At 40.7% G+C, this 24,242-nt stretch overlaps 1 protein-coding gene across 1 annotated transcript; it reads right to left on the reverse strand.

Moving 5' to 3' along the window:
• Nucleotides 1–302: 302 nt before the first annotated feature.
• On the reverse strand, nucleotides 303–15,802 carry ELOVL2 (ELOVL fatty acid elongase 2; the record flags this gene model as incomplete). The annotated part of the gene is made up of 8 exons (XM_079533914.1): nucleotides 303–431; nucleotides 874–1,008; nucleotides 1,807–1,931; nucleotides 2,979–3,150; nucleotides 4,043–4,120; nucleotides 9,997–10,184; nucleotides 15,516–15,579; nucleotides 15,734–15,802. The coding sequence occupies 8 exons, from the start codon at nucleotides 15,800–15,802 to the stop codon at nucleotides 303–305; spliced, it is 960 nt and encodes a 319-aa protein (XP_079390040.1).
• Between the last annotated feature and the right edge of the window lie 8,440 nt (nucleotides 15,803–24,242).

Here is a 24,242-nt window from a genome sequence, read left to right on the forward strand (position 1 = left end):
GACTCTGAATGTTTCCATCCAGTGCTTTATAACGTGTTTTTATGCCAGCAGTACAAATCACAAATATTTTCTTTTTCACGTGAGAAAGATGTTGGCCTTATTGTTCTGATGGTGTTCTATGACAGGGCAAATAAACTTACTCGTGTTAAAACTTAAATAGCAATACATTAATGAGTGTCTGGTACAAATAACCGATAGGTATAATCAAATAGGTTTTAAGCTAAAGCCTGTAATTCAGTCTCTTGTTTCATTTTTTTCTTTTCTTTTTCTTAGAAAAAAGAAGATCCCAGGAAGTACTGTACTTATTGTGCTTTCTTATTGTTCAGGAATCCATTTGAAGCAGCAAAGTAGTTCTTATGGAATCCATTCTTGACTTCTGTTGTGACAGGGGTTTCCTTTGCAGCTGTTCTTGAAGGTGCTTTCTGGTATGTCTGCAAAAGCAAAATTTCGAGTAGCTAGTTGCATTTGTTTAAAGCAATAAAAGCTGAGTACTATTTCTGGTTAACTGTAAAATAGAGATGCCTAGTGTTTGTTGATGTAGATATACACTTGCTTCACACTTTAAGGGAACAGCATTAGTTTTGCTGCTGCACATGATATAACCTGACTAGTATTACCTGTAATACTTCTTGGTGTCAAGAAGGATTTTAAGCCTTTCTCACTGGATGCTGTATGTATGCAGGCAGGCTGGAACAGTCCTTGCTAAAAACGTGTATACTCACATATAGATGTGAGTGTGAACTTATTTTAAGTACTGACCCTTGTTCTACTTGTTTGGCATACAGTTTGCAACAAGAGCAACGTGCAAAAATTTTGTTTTCCCCCCTCTCCTTGTCCTTCTCAAAAGGGGAAAGAGAGAGAGAGGCTGCTTACCTTAATGTAAAAGTTAATGAAGAGGATGACCAGTGTGGCCATGTAGGAAGACTGGAACATGAGGCAGCCAAAGGGAAACCCACACGGCTTCACAGCTGCGCTGAGTGTGTGCACAATGGTGAGCAGGAACTGGATCTGGAGTAGAAAGATCGTGCCTGAATGTTTACTAAGGAAGGACTGATACCAGCTAAATCCTGTGCAATAACCTTACCTAGTTCTGCTCTTTGAAATTTGGAGGGGTTCTTTTCTGAACACGTGAATGTATTGTGAGGGTTAGGTTAAAATGATGCTCTTATGACTTAAAAAAAAAAATAATAATAATAATGAAGCTGGATGTTTCCAGGAGTTTTTAGGTCAAATGGTTGGCAAAATGAAAGCTCTTTTAATAGGGATTGTTATGTTTTCTAGGCTGTGTCATGCAAGCACAGTGTTGTCTCTGGGCAGAAACCTGAGAAAACACTGGAGACTTGAGGCAATAGCTTTACAAGTCTGAACAGAGAAAAGGAAATCCAAGGTGCAAGAAGGTTAGACAGACTGGTGTTAGTCAGGGACAGGGAAAAACAAAGTAAAAATGGCAGAGAAGGGGGGGCTGTCAATGTTTAGGGCTGTGGACCACAGCTTCTATCTTGTTGTCCAAGAGCTGTTTATGTCATCCTCTATTTTATAGTTGTATCGTAGTTACATATCTTGTTAGAAGTAATCTCATTCTCACTTGAATGAGACACCAATAATAATAAAAAAAGAAGTGACAATTTTTGAGCATCATTCCAGTTACTAAATTTTACTGGGCTGTACTAATGAATTAACCTTCATAATAGCTTTGTTATAATTTAATGCTACAAGTGTCAGTATTTGCTTGCCATTCCTTTTGCTCCCTCTGGCATTTCTGAAGAATTTCTGTCAGTTAAAAATGAAAGTAATGTAGACACATACCAGCTGTGCCTGGGTGAGGTATTTCTTCCACCACAGATACTTTCGCATAGAAGGGATGACTGACAGTCCGTAATAGGAGTACATGAGCACATGGATAAAGCTATTCAAAGTGGGTCCAAAGAAACCTATAAAAATGCAATGCAGAAAGCATTTTATGATATAAGCTGCTAAAAAGTGACAAGACGTCATTTCTGTACACAGGAGGTGTTGCTGAGTGATGTTCACTTTGTGCTGTGGGTGCATCTCAGCTTGCCATTCTGATGCAGCAGTGAGTGCTTTACCCTGTCTCTGAATGAAGCTTACCTGCTGTGACTTTATCTGAGCATTGCTCTTGCTTTATTCAGTGGCTAGTTTTCTTATTTTCTAAATTTTCTTATGAACTCTGCTAAGGCTGCAGGGAGTCTCCACTTGTACAAAGCCCTGGAAAAGTGTGCTATGAGACACTTGAAATAGTTATCTACCCTTTGGTAAATGGTCTGTGGCCCTTCTCCACCTCAGCAGGGGAGATGAAGCTTGTTGTGGTGTCTTAAAAGCTAAGTCACTTTGAATTGCAGACTCGTAGAATCATAAAGGTTGGAGAAGACTGCTGAGATCATCTAGTCCAACCATCAATCCATCGCCACCATATCTGCTAAACCACGTCCCCATGTGCCACATCCACGTGGTTCTTTAAACCTCCAGGAACCTCAGTGACTCCATCTCTTTCCTGGGCAGTCCCAGTGCCTTACCACTGTCTGAGGTCAGTGTTGTAAAATATGTTAGATCTAAGTGTAATGACTCTCAGAAGGCTGATGTTTCTGCCATTTCAATGCGAACTGTAAGACAGTACGCACCAGATAGAGCTGCCCTGTTCAGAATTCAGGTAGTAGTTTTGAACCTTTGTGTATCATTCATTACCTGTCTAAAAGTTGTTTGAAGAAATGTAAACGCGAGCAGTTGTGGCAGCTAAGTGGAGAATCTAAGGCGTAACATTTCATTTCTTTTTTGCACTGAACTTTTAACCTTGCTCTTAATTTCACTGAGATCTGCACATATTCAGCAATTCTGAGTGACAAGCTGTGAACTCTATGCTGTGCTGTAACACAGGGAAGCACTGGCTTTGCACAGTGATGTGATTCCCCTCCAGCTGCTGGTGGTGCATCCCTCAGGTGATGGACAGAACAGAGACTTACTTTGCCCACAAGGTATCCAGTTCAGAACGCACCACCAAATGTTAAACATCGTGGCATGGTGATAGACGTGGAGGAAGGTGATCTGACTGCTTTTCTTCCTCAGTACAAAGAAGATAGTGTCTGCAAATTCAATTACTTTAGAAAAATAATACCACCATAGCACCTTGGCTACCTGTAAAAGCAAAAACAAAGCATCAGGAGATCAATATCTGTCCAAAAAAGGGCTTAAAAACTGCTGTACTTCATCATTAGGTGCACTACTCTTCCAAAGGCATCAAAGTCATATTGAAGGAGGAGCACAATCTCTGGCTTGAGTTTTATTTCTCTTTGAAGAATGAGGCAGTTTATAGAGAACTGATCACTCTTAAATGTGATTATCTAATATAAATTTACAATTAACAATTCTGAATGTTTTTACAGTTTAAAAACATATTTCAATGATGGACCTTCTAATCATTCTGTTTGTTTGTTTTAATCAAAGATCTTTCAAGGATGTTTCTGTTTACACTTTCTTGATGATGGGAAAAGGCATTTAACTGACGCTTTCCTTGCCAAAACACAAATTTTGAAGGCTGAAGAAAATAATGGGTTATCTAGTCTCTCCCCCTCAAGCTCTGATGTTATCTGGAAAACAACAGGGCTGAACACACAGACTTGCTGTGATGCAGAAATAAGGTTTGAAATTAGAGATGAGCCAAGGCAGCAAAAAGGGATCTGAAGTTTTCTAGAGTTTTGAGTTTGGCTTGAATGTATTTCCATCTACAGCTCAACGTTGCAGGTGACTGATTTTTCTCCTAGGTTTTAAAATGATCCACATACTCTCAATAGTCAGGACAAAAATATACATAAAACATTTGTCTATATGTATATATATGTATACACACATAGAATCATACACATACGTGCATATGTGTGTATGTATATACGTGTGTGTCCTGATGCATGGCTTGTAAAAATGCTCCCTGCCATGCTTTCTATAGTGAGGATGCATCTGCACCGAATCAGGAAGTAAACATCTGTTTGCAGCAGGACTGCTGCTGAGGCTGAGTGCTGTCTGTCCTCACCCGGATGTCAGCCTCCCCAGCGCTGTGGAGGTTCTGGCACTGCAAGTTGTAGCCTCCTTCCCACGTGGCGAGGATGAGCTGGAATAGAAAACACAGCAGTGATGTTTGGAAATAGACAAGGCAGTCCTCCCCTTCTCCTGTAGCTGTTCTGAAGCAAAACAACGTCATGAGAGTATTGTAAGTTCCCATGCATTCTGTAAACTGATGCTTGCAGACCAGACAACTTGCTAGTATCTTCTGTTTTACACTTGCAAAGGCTTCAAATTCTTTTGGAAATATGCACTGAAATAGTGCACCTTTTACATTTCTCTGGCTTTACAGCCTTCAAGGCATCCATGAATATCTCTTGTTACTTAGTGCAGTGATCCTTACTCTAAAGCTCACGACTGAGTATTTTACTGTTTCCTGAAGCAGTATGAACAGAGCTTGACAGACCTACTAGTGAGGAGACCCTTGCTGTCCTTAAGAAAAATCCTGGCTACCAACCAAGCAAACAAAAGGTAAAACCAAAGAAGTGCAAAAGGAAAAATATCTCCTTATGCTATAAGCAAATCTCCGTATTGTATGTTGTTAAATGCAGGAAGAAGGGGAGAGTATATGTGGTGCTGAGTGGAGAAATGGGCAGATGACCAATTTCAAGGAGGCTATCTACTATGTAGAAGGAAAGCAGCTCACCTAATGGAAGGTGCGAAATGAGCCAGGTACGTATCTGGAAGAGAAGCTGGGAACTAGACAGGGGGCATTCAGTTACTAGGTCTCTGTTTCTCTGATATTAAGCATGTTATTCTTACTGGCTCAGTTGTGTTCCTTTTCACATGGTGAATGCTCTTACAATTCTTTAAACATGATGGTATTGTTTATAGAATCATAGAATGGCCTGGGTTGAGAAGGATCTCAACGATCACCTAGTTTCAACCCCCTGCTATGTGCAGGTCACCAACCAGCAGACCAGGCTGCCCAGAGCCACATCCAGCCTGGCCTTGAATGCCTCCAGGGATGGGGCATCCACAACCTCCTTGGGCAACCTGTTCCAGTGTGACACACAGGAAGATTATATCTCCTATCTTGGACAGCTTTTGTATGCTACCTTGTATGATGTGATAAACCTTGTCATATGAAATTTTGCTCTTGATTTCCAGTAATGTTCTACGAAAACCTATTTGAAAAAGTAGGTGAGATCAAGTGCTGCTTGGTTAACAAACTGACTAAAAGTTGTACGTAAATGCAGAGCTCAGGAAGGTCATTAGGAGAGACATGGAGAATTCAGAGAATGAAACCTGAGCTATGAGGATGATGTGTCCAGCAAGAACTGCAAATGAGAGCAGCAAAGTCAGCTCCTCAGTTCTCTCAACAAATACTCTGATTAGGGTAGAAGAATGCCTGGGAATGTAATTCTACCCAAGCTGCATTCTACCTTGTTCAAAAAACTCAGTTACTTTTGTCCTGATGCTTCACTGCTTTGCACAGCCTTGTCAGTGACCTTTTGCTGTCCACATTTTGCACCTTCTCCTATTTTTTTTTCTTTTCCTCCAAATGATAAGAAAGCATACCTCATTTCTTCTGATTGCTCTTATTGTTCTTTTCTTCTTTCTTCCCTAAGTTTACAATGGTCTTTTTGTCCTAACAAAAGTGTTACTTCAAAGGAGGCCATCAACTCAAGTACCAGTCCTTGTTTCTCTGCTAAATTTAGGGTTGCTAACTGCTTGACAACTTGTGAAGGACTAAATGATTATTTATTACAATATTAAAGTAAGTCATTTTGTTAATCTGTTGACTTCTGTAGCAAAACTCCAGGACAGTTGAAAACAACTGGGATCTAAAATGATTTTTTTTTTTAAAACTTTCCTCAGATCTTCCAATATTCAAGCTCTATCTGCTCTACTTTTTAACATTTGCACAGTAAGGAAGCACGTGCTTCTCTTTTTAGGCATTATAATAATGAAATAAATACAATTTTATTTCAGTTTGCCTTCTGTTATCCTGGCATCATACTGAGATGCCATCCCAGTTGCGATGTGTAGGGCTGAAAATGGTGGCCCTAATTATGCTAGCATTAAGCTTTTGACCTTTCTCTGCTCTCAGAGAATGCAGAGAATGCAATTCTTGAACTCCTGGAAATCCTTCCATCATCTTGGTACTTATGATCTGCTTTCAGGTCATAAATCTAACTCAGAAACTTCAGACTTACTGTGCATTGAACTTTCAGCTCCTGGAAAAATGAAAAATAGAGGTAATCATGATGCTTTTTTCTAATCTAGCAAGGTATAAGAATTTTATTCTGGTCTCTCTAGAAGCTTGGTGCACTGGGCTCATAGTACTTGTGCAATTCTGCTTTATTCCTTCAGCACCCAGCAGGCAGCTCTGACTTTTGCTCTGGATTGACAGGTGTCACATGCAAGACCTGCTTACTCACACAGATAGGTTACTTGCTTACAATCCTTGCTCACCTCCTATGGATTTGTAGCAAGTCCGTGGATCTACCTGAGGATAAAGACACTCGAGACATCACGCCACTCATATGCTAATGACACATCTCTAGATCTTTTTAATCTGACCTAGATGGTACCAGAGCCCTGGTTTTCTCAGTGCCCAACTGACCAAGGACGGGTGGAAGCATGACAACTAGCTGAGATTTAATTTAAATAGGACAGTAGCGATAGTGCTGGGGAAAGCAAGCTAAGACACTGATAGAGATTGTCTTTTCCTCTTAATGATAAAGAGTAACATCATGGGAGTAGTTTCTCAATTTAGACATCAGTGTTTGTCTGCCTTGTTTCCAGGCATAATTCAGCAACAAAATTGTGAAGATTTCAACCTGCAGGTCTATGGAGTGTGGTCTGAGAGTTGACTTGCCCATGAATTAATTTTAAAATGCTTAAAGACTAGACTGCTTTTAACATTAAGCTGGTTTCCTCTTCACAGTTGGCACCTTTGCAGTATTAAGCATAGATTTGTGTAGAGGAAAGGCATGTTCTTGATTCAGTGAAACTGTTAAAGGTTTTGATTTTTATTAAGATGACAGTAGTTGTTTCATGCATGGTACACCTTGAGAACTCGAGGGATTGGTTGGACTCACAGTTAATGGAGCTAAAATTGGCCCTGAGATACCTCATGCCCTTGGTGTGATGCAGAAAGCTTCTGGATCAGAAGTGGAAATCTGCCTTTGAAGATTTAAAAACATTTTGTTAAGAGCTTTTGCTACAACCTCTGACTTCCTGCCTTGAGGTTGCATGATTTGGCTGCAGTTAAAGGACTGTGAAACTAGGTTAGGCACAGTGAAGAGCTGAAGAATTGCAGCACAGCTGGTTTATCATCAGTTGGTTTATCATGTTTTTTATTAAAGCTAGCATATTGGACAGTCTGCATTTGGGATGTACTCCTAACATAGACAAGGTCTTTTTCTTTTGAACATCTAAGAAGTACCCACTCCCTTCTGGAGCTATCACAAGAAAAGATGCGTGGCATCTTGTAAACAAAACCAAGAAGAGAAGTAGAACAATTTGTTATTCATCTTTATAACAGAGCACATTATTTTGTGGTTTATCTCTGTTACAGAGGTCAGAGTTGGAGATGAAGTGGGAGGATGGAGGAATAAGGCCATTGTTATAGATCTCTCTAATTAAGAATTAATCCTGAATCATACTCACTGGAGAGATCAGCTGTGTTTACATAAACTACTGTGGAGAAGGCTCTAAATATAGGCAACTCCTGTCTTAAAGAGCTTACCTTCCATTTAAGACAGAGGGAGTAGGAGCCAGAGAGAGGCTTTGGAAATGAGGTGTTTTGAAATGTGGAGACACTATACCCTTACTCACTACTGAATATTTTTGTCCTCCTGTTCAGTGAAGCACTGGAACAGGTTGCCCTTAGAGGTGGTGGATGCCCCGTCCCTAAAGTCATTCAAGGTCAGGCTGGATGGAGCTCTGAACAGTGTGATGTAGCTGTAGGTATCCCTGATCACTGCAGGGGAGTTGGATCAGATGGTCTTTACAGGTCCCTTCCAGCTCAAACAATTCTATGATTTGCCCGTTTCCCTTCAGAAGGGACGTTCAAGCTCTTCAGGCAGGTCTGCAAGTCTCAACATCCACTGTGCTCCTTCACAGTAAAAGCTGTGAATAGGAACCAGGCAAACAGGCTATGAAACAAGTTATTCTATACAGAGACTCTATTATGAAAGAGTGGCATCTGCAATGTACAGCCAGCCCGGCCGACAGTCCAGAGCTGTAATGTGATGCAAGTCAGCAGCCTCCAGCTACAGAGACCAGGTCTGAAGGGACTTGTCTGAGGACTCGTGCAAATTAGTGACCATCTGCAGTGAAGTTAGCCTTGGGAAGGGCAATGAGGCAACTGGAAGGGAGCCGGCTTCCTGTCCCCTCCCTGGAACTGTTCAAGGCCAGGCTGGATGGGGCTTTGAGCAACCTAGTCTAGAGGGAAGTATCCCTGCCTACAGCAGGGGGATGGAACTAGATGGTCTTAAAGGTCCCTTCCAACCCCAACCATTCTGTGATTCAATGCAGTTCCTACATGGATATGAAGGTAGCAAAACACAAGTTCACTTAATTCACCTGCAACTTGCCAAATTTCTTATTCGCTTGCTTGTGGCAGGCCGAATCAGCTTATAAGGGGTAGGGAGCAGTATTTCTCAGTACAATCAATCCTTTTTGTTGAGTTTTGCTACTAAAGACAGATTTCTGTATAGATTTTCTGTTCAGAGTTGTAAACACTGAAGTGTTAATGTAAATTCTGGAGAAAAATCAGTATGAAGTCATCAGACCTTCCAGCAATAATTGGGCTTGTTTCTTCTTAGTTCTGGGCCTCATCCTGTGCTCTCAGATACCCAGAGTGACTCCAGAAGTCAGAGGTTTGACCAGGACCAGCTCACAAGGTCCCACTTCACCTCCAACTCTCTGTCTTCTTCACAAACGCACAAATCTGAATTGCTGTTTAGCTTTTTGACCTGGTCACTCACCTGGGGTTTAGCTCAAATTAATTTAAAACTTGAAACCTTTTTAGGGTTCTGTTTGGCCTCTGAGTGAAGCACAGTTTCCTGACCAGCTAAAAGAACAGTCTTGGCTTTCTCATGGAAACTGCTGTGTAGTTGAGAGCCCGTAAAGCAAGAAATGCTGAGAGAGCTGCACAGGCAAGAGTGTGTGGTGTCAGCTCACACCTCTACAGATGACACTAACACCAAGCAGAACCTTCAGCCCAGGTTTCTGATGCCCTGAGTCGTTTTTTTGCCAAGTCAAAAAATATTTTAGATTTTTTTGTCTTCTAGTGTTTGTTTCATAGCTCCCTTCTGGTTCTGAAGGGATCCTGATTTCTGTGAGCAGTCCTTCCTGATAAACACTCAGGAAATAATCTATGAGACCACATTCATCCTCCCAGTCCCCAGAGCACCTGCTCTTGGCTGAAGTGGCAGGTTTTTATCATCTGTCTGATGTTTAATGTTTCTACTATCTGGCCATGTGATGGAAGCTTTTTAGTCAGGACAGCAGAAAAATACCATTGAATTGCCAGTATAATAAATCAGTACCAACTCTCATGTAAATCAGTATACATTTAAATATGGGCATTTGTACAAAACAATAATTCCATCAACAGTCATGCAAATGAAAAACAATCCTTGAATGTACTTGTGTGCTGAACAATGAGGTGTGAGCCTGTTTTAGCTGAGCAACTGCTTAGATTCAAATCCAAACTTGTAAACGCTGCCCTGGCAGTGGTCAGTTGTCTCCAGGGATGGACTGGAGCTCAGAAAGGACAGCTGAAACTGGCTGAGAGCTAATCTGGGGAGGTACTCTGCAAGTCTGCCCAATTGCTATGTGCTTGATGTTAAATTTACTTTGCTGTTGATATCAAATTTCCTTGTAAAATTATGCTTCTAAGTTTTTCTTTTTGCTAAAAAATGTATGTTTCTCACCTTTGTCAGCTGTGCTGCATTGAAGAACACTTACCTCTATGAGCATGTACAAGGAGAGCAGCGTAATCCCCAGGTTATATACAATGAGGTGAGCCCTAAGGGAGAAAGGCTGCCTATTCTTCATGAACTTGTTGCCCAGCCATATGCACAGCAGGTACGCCACAGTGAGGAAAAAAGTAGGAAGGTAAGAATCCAAAAGGAACCATCCTCTAACTCTGGAATCTGAAAAGAAATGCATGCAGGAAGCAATTAATGTTATAGTGCAATACTGCTAAAATATGGCAGGTCATATTGTGAAAAGCCTGAGAGTGGATCTGCCATGCTCTGCTCACCTTAAGAGCCATCCACTGCTATTTCCTCCCCTATGCGGCATGCTAGTTCAGAGAATGTGGTGAAAGCCACAAAAAAACATTCCATAGCAATCTAAGGTTGCTTTCACCTCCTTGTTTTAGCAAGAATGAGAAAATGAAAAGAAGAAAATAATCCTGTTTGCCTTTTAATTAATGTGTTAACTTAATATTTAGTTAAACCACACCTTAGCCTGTTAATGGACAGACAGCTTGAAGATAGTATTAAATATGAAGTATGCATGAAAGCTTGTCAATTCACACATTAACTTTGCATTTATGTCCATATGAAAGTAAAATGCTTTTGCTGGAAAACATTTCTACAAAGTTTTTTCCAAAGACATTGTATTTAAAAAAGAAATTGCAAATGATTACTTTGACGGTTATCAAAGATATTTACTAATGTAAAAGCTTGCTTTCTCATGGTTTCTGTTCCATTTGCCTGATTCTGGAATGCAATATTAAGGTCAAATCCTGCTTGTCTTACTCACACAAGTAATCTCATTGACAGTAATCAGATAGTTCAGTGTGTATGAGCAAAGCCTAATCCTGCATGCCAATCTGCAGGGACTGTTCTGTTGCCCTATGAGCAGCTGGATATCATAAGTAAGAGAATTTTTTTTTCTATTTATTTTTTTTCAACGTGGAGCAACATTTGAAGTTAATTCATCACAACAGCATTCTTTGGGCGCTTATCTAAGGAAATAACAAGGAGCATCGTGGTTTTTCAGAAAGGCTGTTCTAAATCTGTATGTGAAGAAGTAAGTTAGAGAGAAGCTATTGTGCAGTTCCTTCTGCTTTCAGAAACTGTTCAAAATTTAGTACGTTTTATAAAAACACTGACATATTAATTAAAAGGTGTTAGGTTAAAGGACAGGTGTTCACAGTGCATGAAGAGATCTGTATTTTCAGTCTGTGGTGAATTTAGAAAGGGCTGATCAATGGGTGATGCACACACCAACTGTGCCTGCATATTTTAAAAACTGTTGCACATCACTGTTCTGCTTTGTTTGCTGTCTGGCTATTCTTTCTTCAGAAACACATTTGCAGAAGTATAAGTAAAGTGACATTTTAAATGCTTATGAACGTGGTTTGCTTTCTTGCTTATTAGTCTTGCTCCACTTCCTACCTCACTTCCATTGCAGTGTCTGTCACTCTCTGCTGTTGGATTTGAGCTCCACATAGGATGTAAGCTCTTTTGCTGGAAAGCCTTTCAATCAGACATAAGTTACCACGGAAGTCCAGTGCTCTCCTGGTTTTGCTTTTTCCTTCTGGACTCCCAAAACAGCTCCTCTCTCTGGTAGAGGAGAGGTGTATGGCTAAACCAGACACGAAAGCACAACCATGTATTGCAAAGCACCATCCTTCCTGAAGAGTGGCCTTGCTTTGCTGTAGGTTATCAATGTAGAGAGCCTGTTTTCTATTTTCAGGTCTCAATACCTATTTAAGGTCATCTTAATGTGACCAACTGTGAGAGTAAAATGCTTCCAACAACCCTTTCAAAAGTGACAAGAGGTTTGGGAAGCTCTGGAATGGATGTTTTTGAGTTAACTCTGCTCCCATGGGGCCTCTAAACAGGACACAGAAGTCAGAGGACTGGTGAAGGTTGTATGTGTAAGAGATGATCTAGTGTATATTTTAGGAGTGAAAGGGTTTAACTTATTTAACTGGTTTCTCCAAAATGAAGATGAAAAAAGCAGTCATATCAGCAAGAGTGCTCTCTAGAAAAGATCTCCCCATTGGAGGATACAACGTTTGGTTTACAAAGCTTGTTTGCCCAAAGGCCAACTGGTATCAGATAAGTAAGCAGCATGTTTGCTCAACAAGGAAAAGCAATTAGAAGAGACAAGAATACAAATTAAACAGTGCCAGATCTGTCCTAATATGCCCTCAGAAAGCTAGTTTTTCCTCTGCAGTGAGTGGCCACGACCATGTGGCCTGATCCATACAAAATCAAAACTCCTCGTGTTTGCTCAGGTCAGCATGACAAGTTTATGATCTGTTTCATTTTCAGGTGTCTAGAGAAATCTAGACCCAGTTTCCTTACTGATAGTTTTCCTACTTGACCCTGGTACCTTGAAGGGTAAGATAGTTATCAGTAAAAAGCAGCCAGAGAATCCTAATAGTTTTGTTTCCATGTCATTGAACCACAAAAGAGGGAGGTTTTTAAGTGGTAGGAAGGCAAAGGAAAGGGACTGTATTTAAAAAAAAAAAAAAAAAAAAAAAGCTGGAGTATTTATATTGACTGACAGTAGGATACTCTGTGTTCAAGGAATACAGTGTCAGTGAGAGGAAGCATTATTTTTACACTGTTGAACCCATCCATTATCTGAATTTGAGACTACTGCAGTGAATAAAACCACAGTGTGAAAGTGCTGGATGACAACACGAGTAGGAGCAGGCGCACCCAAGCTGGCTGTTCTGTGAATAAGCTCATTCACAGCCACTGGCCACGATGTGCCAGGCTTTTGGGGCGAAATCTTGGCTCCTTTGAAATGAGTGGCAAGCCTCCCAGGCTCTTTAGACCTATCAGTCTTTTATCAGTGAGGCTGAGAAACGTTTTGATCGAGGTCACTGCATAGCTTTGGCCAGCTGTTGTATGAGTAGATTCTCATCTTTTCAGATGCTGAGGGTAGATGGTTCTGTAGCAATGCTTTACTAGTGTTTATATTCAGTTGAGTAGAGAGAGTGCTCACTACTTTATCCTACTTTGTTAAAACATGTCTATTCTTTTGCTTCTTTGACAGATTAAAAAAAGCAGCCCATTAACTAGATTTGGGTCCTACAACTCAGTGTTGCTTTGTGTAATGCTAAATAATATCAGTAGAGCGTGAAGGCCCTGAAAAAAGTTTTTTTTTTTTTTCTAGAGCAACATGTATTTTTTCACTCTTAATCATTTTGTCTTCTGTATAGATAGTCCATCCAGGGTAACATGGACAAAAATCAATTTGTAAGACCACTTCTTATCAAGAGATGCAACTGATAAGTATGTATGCATCTTCTGTTCCCTGATCCAAAGGACTTGGTCTGTAAGGTCAAATGTAAATTTGATCTAAATCTGTGTGCAAAGTCCAGCTGGCAGTGAAAAGCACAAGCACAAAAGAGACCTTCATCTCAATCAAATTTGTATCTTTGACAGCACACCCCTTGTTCTAATTGTGCAGTACTGCAGTTTGTGTTAATCTGGTAACTACAAGTGTGAGCAGAGATTGCCTCCAGGAACTCATGCCTGGTTTTGTCCCTGATTTGGCATCAAGTAATGGTAACTATAGCCACTGTAGTGATTCTCCTATTTCAAGAGTTGCTACCTAAAATATAGACCGCATATACGGGACTGATTTGAAAAGAATAGAGCACTGATGTTTATTTGTAAGCTGTCTTGTTGCCGAATGAAGTGGGTATAGTATATGAAAACTCGTGCAGAGAAAGAAGAGGGATAACTTGTTGCTTTTAGACAACTGGGAAAACTCTCCCAAGAATTCATTAGATTTTTGTTTGTGGGGGCATTCTATCTGATTTAAAACAGTTTGCATATGACTGTGAATTATTTATGGGTGTAAACATTTTGGAGGAAGCTTTCTTACACCCGAAATGTATGATGCAGTATCATTATACAACCAGTTCCAAATAAAAGAGCATGGTGAAGAGGCATGGAGAAACAAACGCTATCTTCAGCATTTATGTCTGGAGAGGGATGGTGATGATGGTGATGTACTTGGCAAGTATTACAGATGGTACACAACTGAAGTGCTTTGTAAAAATCCAGAGAGATCTGTGTTGGACTGACTACAACTTGCCCCTTCAAAAAAATGTATTCTGAACCAGTGAGGAAAGAGAAGTGGTGGAGAACTTCACTCCCATTAAAAAAAAAAACAAAACAACAACAGTACTTTTATGCTAATAATCAGGTTTTGGTTTTTGATAATATTAAAATACATTACTGTAGAGGCTGTTAATTAAGACAGATAGAATGAGTTTGTTTAATTACTTCTGCTGCAGTTCCCAAGCTGTTGTTTATTCACTAGAAAGCTTTCTTTCAAGCTTCACATCTACAGCAGAAAGGATGAAAAACATCTTGTACTCAGCCAGACAGCAAAAAAAAAAAGAAAGAGAATTTATTGGTTTTAAGAATGTCACAGTTTTCTTTCCCTTCTCCTCCTAAATCAGCAAGAACTGTTTCTGCAATTTAGAGAATACTACTGCAACAAAATGAGAACATATCATCCATCCCCACCAGCAGCAATTTTGGCTTTAAGCACTGTTCCTGAGATTGGACGCCCTGAAAACCAGGCCTACCAGCAGCAGGATTGCCTCACAAGAGCCTTCCCTGATGGCTGGGTCTGCTGTCTAAACTCTTCTCTTGCTTTTTACTTTAGTTGCTTGGCCCTGTTCTAATCTTAATCCTGATTTTTGACATTTCCATCCTCACCTTGCAGTAGCCCTTCTCTTTCTTTCTGCAGTCCTACTTCATTATTTTTGTCCCTGTCTCTAACTGTTGTTACGGCTATTACCTGTGCTCTATTAGGACTGAAACTAGGCACCTCCAAGTTCTGCTAAACAAGCACTATGGTAATTCAGGTTATTTTCAGCATCAAAAGATGCACCTGTTCTTTCACACCATCTATCAGGTTATTGAAATTGTGGGTGTGATCCTGCAAAGTGCTAGAAGTGCTTTATTGCTGCTGTGCTGAGCATCCTTCTGAACTATGCTTTTGTTTGGTAGATGGGCCAAACGATGCCTAGATTACTGAGTGTCATTCCCTCAAGAACAGAACTTCCACTTTCAGAAAAATCATAGTTTTCATTTTTTAAATTTATACTGAGATGTAAAGCTGAAATCTTATTATATTTTCAGAAACAACGGACTCTAAAAATGTGTGATATGTGTAAGCTTGAAAAAAAATGTTTCATTTCTTTTTTCATCTGCATAAAGTGACTGGTTTTAATTTGTGTTACAGGTAGTACGTCAAACAAAGCAAGAAATGAGTTGGCTTTCTATAAATGCAGAGCTTTGACAGAATTCCTACAACAGTGTTATTTTCCTGCCTAGGAATATTTCACGATTCTGCCTAGTTCATATTTTTCAATTTTACAAACTATTCAGAGAGAAAACATTGGCTGTTGAGTGTTTTTAACTATCAGAATATTTGAGTGGTAATCTGTATGGGCAAGGTTTCCCAAAAGGACTGTAGGTGGAGCAGCTTACCTCGAGGTCCAAACATATAGTCCACAAATGCATTTACTTCCCGGTCAAAAGCTTTCAGGTGCTCCTAAAAATAAATAAATACATAAAAAATAAAGATATAGGATATAAACATCTTATAGCTCACATGGACAATACAATTAAACAAGCAATAACCTGGCAAAGAGCTCAGGTATTTCCAGGGTATGATACATCATGTCTCCTGGAAAGAAAAACCAAACCTCTTTAGAGATGAAATGAGGGCAGACTGTTGTGTAGTTGACAATAAAGGCCTCACTGCTGGAAACCATGTTGGAAGTGAGGTTTACAAATAAACAATAATCATCACAGCATCCATGACGGATGTTGTTTTCTCTCTTGTAAATATTCTTCTCTTTTATCTATCTATCTATCTATCTATCTATCTATCTATCTATCTATCTATCTATCTATTTATTGCTTTTATTTTGCTTCCACAAATGAAATCACTGGCAACTCCTTTGGTAAGCTTCACAACACTGTATAGTTGTTCCCAGACTAGCAACAGTGCATGACCTGAATACACTGATGCTTTACTCGTAAAGAAGGAATGCTTTGTGTTGAGCAAACAGATTTCTCTAAATGAGGTACTGGGTTCCTGAAGAAAAGTTGAAGGACATTTCAGATCTCCAGTGATGAAGGTTAGGTTGTGGAGGGGAGGCAGGCAGTGGAAGCAGGAAGAGGAGGGCTATTTCACGGATTGTTTTTGGAAGTCACTAAAGATGTGTCACCTGAGCTGGCAGGCTTCAACATTTGTGGCTGTTGGTGACTGAGTAGGGAGCTAAGCTGTGATCACTGCAGTCTTTCCCTCAGTAGGCACAGAACAGGCTGCCCAGGGCAATGGTCATGGCCCCAAGTGCCAAAGTTCAAGAAGACAATGCTCTCAGAAAAATGTGTTTTAATTTTGGAGCCAGGAGTTGGACTCAGTGGTCACTCAGTGGGTCTTTTCTACCTCTGGAATATCCTATAATACAGTATCTCCACAGTGGCTTAGGATGCAGCCACCATTAGTAATGTGTCTCTTAAAGATCCACGTTTACATGCTGGCGGGTCCAGGTGCTGGGTTCTGGTCTGGGCAGGAAGAAATCCTTGCGCTCCCCTTGTGTTTCCTCCCTTCTCAGAATGTCCAAATATGTTTTAGTTCTCAGAATGCCCAAACTGAACAGCTTTTATGCAAATACATGAGTACAGCTAAGATCTTCCAGGGAGTGAGAAGGTTTTGTAGCATCCCAGGCTGAAATGCTTGGTTTCTGCAAGATGCTGCTGTGCTTACCTTAACTTAAAAAGAAATACCATCACCACCCAAAACAAAGGTCTATTGTTTTTCTCTCCAATTATTTCTGAAAAATCTTATTATTATTAATATATACATATCTTTATCAAATCTACGTTAGGCTACTTCTAAATGGAAATTAGAGACAAACCTCTTTAACCAATTCAGTGGAGGAATGAGATTTGTAGAATTATCATTAATAAGGAAGAGCAGAATGAAGGCCTACAAGATCATAGAATCATAGAATGGCCTGGGTTGAAAAGGACCATAATGATCATCTAGTCTCAACCCCCTGCCACAGACAGGGTCACCAACCACCAGACCAGGCTGCCCAGAGCCACATCCAGCCTCGATCCATAACACTAGGACTGCTTTTTGCACAGCTTACTGATTTCACTGTTCTAGCTTCTGATATTTTTTTCCTCTTATGCCTGGCTAGGATGAAGAGACAGAATGCGGAAGAGCTGAAGCAGTTGAAAGCTAAATCTACCTCCTTATGTGTGTGCTGAAATGACCCAGTGGGGACTTGGACCAGCTCTCAGCTTTGCTCCAGTCTACCCTCATTAGGACTGGATCGATGCAGTGTCTGGCTGGCTTTTCACAGGTAATTTGAAATGTTTGTAGGAGGTCCATCAGAATAAATAAGTGTACTTCTTAAAAGTCTCACAGCTTATTTTAGATTTTGGGAAGAAAAATGAAAAACACATTTGTTTGGCTGTCTTATGGATTTAAAAGCTGTTAAAGACAATACTTTTGTTTATATAGCACTACAGATTTGGGGGAAAAAATGTAGATGGTTCTGTGTGAGTGGTCTGTCACCTTTCTGTTAGTTCCTATACAGAAGACCAGACTATATTTCAGGCCTTTAGAACATGTCCTTAAGAGTGCCTCTAGACAGGTTAGATGAAAATGGCATGCTTAAACATGATCTACTGTATTTTTGAAGGCAAACAAATAAAATTAATCTGCACAAAGCTACACGCTCAGAGGACATACTTCTCTCTGGCAGTTCACTATAATAGCCTTTATCAGTGAAAGAGTTTGAGCTGTAAGGCTAGAGATTAATATGTGTTTCATGATTTCCCTTCTGTTGTACAGGGCATCGCTCTGGGCATTGGCAATGGTGGCAGTTTGACAGGATTTAGGATAGATTAGTGGTAGAACTGTATACCTACACCTGAAAAAAGACATTAGGTTAGTTAAGCAAATCAAATCCCCCATGTGGAAAGATGGAGAGGGAAAATAAAGCCAGAGATGATCACGCAACACAGACATTCCTTATGAGTTTCAATATTTTTGCAACAGCAAAGGGACTAACTTTTTTGATCCTTTGAGAAAGACTTAAGTGCAAGAACAGGAATGGACAACAGGCTAGGGAATGCACCACAGGTCCTAAGGCCTCATAGCTGCAGCTGCAAAGCCTTTGGAAGGAGAATTTGACCCCGGGCATGGGATCTTCACAACCAGGAAAACTTTGAAGTTTGATATTCTCAAACTAAAGACTTCTTCATGTTCAGAGACAGCAATACTGGTCTAACACTGGCAACTAAGCTGGAATGATGAACTTCTATTCAAAGTGTTCTTAGAATGCGTAAAATACTATTACAGACAATAACCTTGGTTAAAATACAAATAATTATTGATTAATTACTAAGTATTATTAAGCATATGTAAGCATGCATAGGTCTGTGAGGCTCTTTTGATTAGGTGGATTCTAAATTGCTTTATGAAATGAATTTCCCACAGATGAGTAAGCTGCATTCAATCTTGCACTGCCTGGAAACCTTTTGTATTAGTGGTTTCTTTTTTCAAGCAATAGCCTGGAATGGCGTTTAGTATCTCAAGAAGTCCAGGATGATTTGTTATTTGTTCTTACACAGCTGTGCAGAAATTAAAACACTCTTTACACAAAAAAGATCTCATTCCAGGCTTCAAGCAGAAACCAGGAGTAGGTGCCAGCTTCTGGAAGTGAACGTGATATTTGATGCAACCATGATAGAAAAAAATATACATTGACTGTATGATGATTTCTTTCCTCTTATTGAGGTGGCATCTTTTCCTTAATTCCCTAGAGATTTCTGCTCCACAGCAGTACTGGAATTAATCTGAGTTTATCAGCATGTTAAAGAAACTTATTTTAGGCACCTGCACGTATTTGAATGCAGAGTTATTAAAGAAGTAGTGGCTGCAATAGGGGCTGAAATGAAGAAATATATAGACTAAGATAAATCTCAGGACTGCGGTGTAACTGCTTGTAAAATGAATTGCTTATCTTTTTATTGACTGGAGAATTTAAAATTAATCTGGAACAAAGGTGTGCACTGGGAGACATTTCTTCTTCAGAAGTTTGTTTCAGACCACTTTGGGGTTTTTTGTTGTCTTTATCTCTTATGATTTCTGTGTTTTATCTGTAGAGGAAAGCGGTGGAGATAGATGAAGCTGAAGGCAGAAAGGTGAGCCAGAGGCTGCAATGGGGTAAGGGGAAGTTAGATGAAAGTGGGAGACAGGACATCCAGAAGCTGATAGTAAAATGTTGCTTTATGCAATTTACAATTAATTTATGGAGCTTTCATTGGAAGAAAGACCTAAGAGCTTTTCTTAGATCTTTTTTAGCATTTCAGATTAATGATTTCAAGAATCAGAAACTGGATTCTGTACTCGATACGGGAATTTCTGTGCTGCGCATTCCTGGGTATTCATTCAACTCTGATGACTGACTAAGGTTAAGGGATAGCCTACACTACAAAGTCTTAATCAGCCCAATGATTGCCACAGCTCCTAGAAGAAGCACAGCCCTCTCAAATAAAGGTTGCTACCCAAAGGACTTTATTTTTTTTGCCTGTGCAGGATACATATATGTGGGATGATTTGGTAGCACAGCAGTCTTCCTGCTTGATTCCTTCCTAACAAATGGCTTTGCAAAGCCAGCAACATATTTTCTAACTGGACTTGTCCTAAGAAAGAATGTAACTCAGTGTGACAGCAGTGACCCACACCATTTTAGAACAGTGCAGAATTTCAGGAAGGATAGTTCTGCTAGTGATCCAGGTCCATCCAGAGCAGTGCCCATGTAATACATGAACAACATCTGCTGGTGCTCTTGTTTTGCAGAAGACAACCAAAAACAACTAATAGAAAGAACTGCTGATGACTCCATCTAAAGACACAGTTCTTATTTTAGAGCTACAAGAAAAGAGAAATCTGTGTCTTTGTTTTGGAAACGCAAGTAGGACTTGTAAAAGGTATCAGCAAAGGCCGTGTTTTGTTTGAAAGCAATTTATCTGAATTTCAATATTTTTCAACCAGGTTGTATTTTATTCCTATTGTTTTCTCACACTTTGCAATATACGCTGCGTTCTGCTGCTAAAATTTGCATGTGTATGTGCAATCATCTGGGACATTCTTCAGTTGCTATTATGAAATTCAGCACTTTGTGTGACTAGGAGGACAGCATCCTTGCAGCCAAGGGTTATTTCTACAAATATTTGGAATAGAGGTTGGCATCCCATGTGACACTGATAGCTTGCAGGCCTGCTGGTTATCTGACTGAATAAGTTGGTGGCAGAGCTGAGCCATCACATAGGCTGCTTTCTACATTTTCTCCTGAGGATGTAGAGGACAGCTGCATGAAGAGTGATTACAGCCAGAAGTGCTGAGCACTTTCTCCTGTGCTGATTTAGTCACCATAGAGAAAGCTGAGTTGCTAAAGGTATTATTGAGGGTGAAAAGATAAGAAAGAGGACACAGCAAAGGAAGACTCACAAATACTGCCTTGGTAGCTGCTTGGCTTACACTACCTAATGGGACCACTGTGTATTCAGTGGCTTCCTCAATAAGCAGAAGAGCTGATGATTCATTGTATGAAAATTGAATGGAAGAATGCAAGGTTTGTTAAGCAGTTAAAGCTAAATGTAGCCTCAAGTTTTACCTTCAGCAGGTATGGCAATGGGGCTCCCCAGGTGGCTAGAATTTGAATAATAGATATTTTTTCTGAAATATTTTGTCTAGCTTCTCCTCTGATACCAGCATTTAAAAATTAGGATGGTTGTGTCTAATGGTTCTCTCATATTGTTGCTGTTTGGAGACATTCACTGCTTGGTTTAGCAGTGCCTTCAGGAAAGGGGGAGGCTGCCAGTAGAACCTGTAGCAAGCAGAACACTGGGTCTGCCTGAGTTTCCAGGAGCTTGCTAAAAGGTGCTGCTCACACAGCAAGCTGAATTTTTTCCTTGCTTCCTTGTCTTTCAGTTCTGCATTCTCCCTGCATCTTTTGAGGGACAGTTAAATCTTCAAAGGGGTCAGTGGTGCAGTTTGCTCACAAATCTACCTTACTTCAAATTATCTTCACTAGGCCTGAGCTTGTAGAAAAAAAAACTTAACATGAACAGGAATCTCACTGTGAGACCCCTAACAAGGATTCACCAAATCTAGTCCTCGTTGTATGGGTTGAAGACTGCAGCATTTGTGCCTGCTGGTGCTTGGAAATAAGGATGAGAGGATGTGGCCCTGTAGTGCAAATTCCTGCACAGCGTGCCTGTGCTCTGCAGCCAAACTGTGTAGACTGGAAGGAGATCTGCTGTGCAGGGAACACTTTTTGTTCCTTCTTTTCTCCTGCTGTTTCTGGGGGGGATTATTGCTGGTTCCAAAGCAATTGGATGGTGCCTTCAGTGACACCACATCAGCTGGTAACTTTGTGGCCTGAAGGTGGAAAAACTGCGTCCCTCTGTGAAGCGTGGATTTGGGTGTCCTGCATACAGGGAAGGACACAGCTCTCCTGACAAGCCCCTGCTTAGACATTCCACAGCTTTCAGGGAATTACTCCCAGAGAGCATTAATAGAAAAAGCAGCCCACAAACAACAGGGCTCTGCCACAAGGCTCAATGGAAAGGCAGAACCCTTCAGTGAGCTTGCTTGTTGCCCCCCAAAAACGTGTGCTGGGTGAGGGGCTCTCGATGAGGTTGATGCTGATCTCGATGATGCTGAGAGTTAATCCCTGAGACAAGCGCTGCCATCCAGACTGCATTTCTCACTCCTTTTTTGTATGGGTGGAAATCAGTGCCTGATGTGGTTTGCAGTTGTCAGTGATGTACTTTCATCACTGTGCTTGGGACAAATGGCATTGTCTACCAGGAATGGATGGATGGGGGCTTGATGGTAGAGGAGGGAGCATGATTCCCACCTCCCTGTTGCCTCTCACCCAGTGCCCTGCAGTGCTCCATCTGAAAGAGAAGGCTCTTTAAGAGCCTTCAATGAGGGAAAATACGCAGCCAGAGCAGTGCAGGGTAAAGCGCTCCCTCTGAGTAGGGAATTGGAAAGGTAGGAACCTGTCCTTCCCTGCAGGCAGCATGTTGTCCTGGAGCAGAAAACAGCAAACATCTGCTTCAGGAGGTGTCTGTGCTTCAGACAGTATTTCACCTGATCAGCTCAGGCTGGGGGAGACCTACTCAAGAAGGCAAGTTATGCTGGTCTTTCATGCAACATGCCTGGCTTAGGAGTCTGAGCTGCTCTCAGGTGAGGAGCCAACACGCTCCAGGTTCATCACTTCTGGAGAAATGGCACTGATGCTTGGGTCCCCTCTGCTCTGGGATTTTTATTTTTGTTTAACAAGATGTTTCTTTTCAGCAGGCATTTTGCAGTCTGGCTCAGTGCTACTCCTTCTCAGCCCATATCTGGCAATGAAGACCTGCTCAGTGCTACGCCTTCTCAGCCCATATCTGGCAATGAAGACCCAGGTGGAGAAATACCTGTCTTACATCCTCTGTCAGGACTCAGATCAGATCAAAGCACCATCAGTGTCAAAGGTGAGTATGCTCTGTGAGGCTGAACAGTTTCTCATGAAAGGTCATTACTTACTTACAATGTTCTTTAGGACATAAGTGGTTTTAGACTATCCAACTTGCTGCAAGTCATAAAAAATACACTGTTAATTTGTCACATAGAATAAGGTAGGGCCTGGCTATTGACTGTGTTAGTTACTACTGTGTTAGTTAGCTACTGTGAGATGGCAATATCATCATGAGACAAATTTTACTTACAAAATTAATTATCTGTTTCATTACTTTAAGGACAAGGAAAAGGCATCTGGAAGCTTTTTCCGGTGTTGGTTTTTTTTTTCTCACTACAATTTCTTGGGTTAGCATAGAAGCATTTTAAGAACCAATTAATAATCATTTGCTTTCCCAGCATCTATTTATAATTCAAGCACTTGAAAGCATGCAACCTATTATGCGGTTCTCATTGTTTTATGCTTGAAAAATGTGAAGTGGTCATTCTCTCCAGGATGGAAAACATCCTTTCTATAATTGCTCTCTATGGGATTTCCCTTCTACAGCTTCCAAACTTTTCTTTTTTTTGCTCTGTTCATTATAATTGTATCAAGTAACCACTAAAACAAAACACAGTAATCACAGTGCTCCAAATAGAATTCATCTGGTCTTAAAAGAAGAGCAGAAAGAAAGAGTGGCTGTTGTGGTCCTCTTCGCATTGTCAGTCACGTGCCATCCTGAAAACCACATCTTTATATTCCATCCACTTGCTTGTTCTCAGAGTTTCAAAACGAAACTGTCACCAGAGCAGATCAGTGCAATCCTTTTAAAAGTAATCTCCTTGATTCTACCTACTACACAGGGGAACATCAGCTTAACTTGTAATTAAAGTAGATTTCTCTAGGGAGACCTTAGACGTGGCCTGTCAGTTCCCAAGAAAACAGCAGCAACTACTGACCTCGTTTTTCCTGTGCTCTACCATCAGATACCATCAGATTTAAAAGGATGGTATGAACTGAGATGGGGCATGATTCCTGACAGTGACAGGCCTGTATGGCTGTGAGAGAAAAAAATAAAAAGGGAGAAAAACCCCTACTTGTTTGATTAAGTTGCTCTTTTAGGCAAAGCATGAGCCTCCTGGAACCAGTCCTGGCCTGAACAAGAGAAAGCTTCCCTGGGTGCAGGGAGGTTCTTATGTTACAGGCAGAGCCTCAATGAGGTTTGTGCAGAGGGGATAATTACATTAGTTGCTTCCTTATTACTCACTTCAGCTCTTGCTGGTCTTTCAAAGGGCTGAGAAGATGGATGGGTATCAGAACTGACTTTACATCAGCCTGTATGGTTTACCATATCTGCTCCTGAACAACTACACTTGATGAATGATGCCAACCCGAGCTACTTAATGAAGGAGCAGTGTGTCACCTTGTGTTGCATAAGAGCAAGATGGACAGCTGCACTGTGAGAAGCACAGAAAAATAACTCCACCAGCACAAGAGAGGGCAATTGCTATCCTAAGGCTTTGCATTGACCAGGGTATCTTTCTTCAGAACAGAATATTCCTCAAAGCCTTGTCTGTGTAAGCAGCTTCTGCTCCTTAGCTACCACATACGTGGCACATACGTTGATGCCAAGTTTTTTGCAGCAAAAAATCCAGCATCCCAAATTTTGACCCATGCA

Source organism: Tetrao urogallus (genome assembly GCF_951394365.1).
Source record: "Tetrao urogallus genome assembly, chromosome: 3".
Classification (NCBI taxonomy): Eukaryota; Metazoa; Chordata; class Aves; order Galliformes; family Phasianidae; genus Tetrao; species Tetrao urogallus.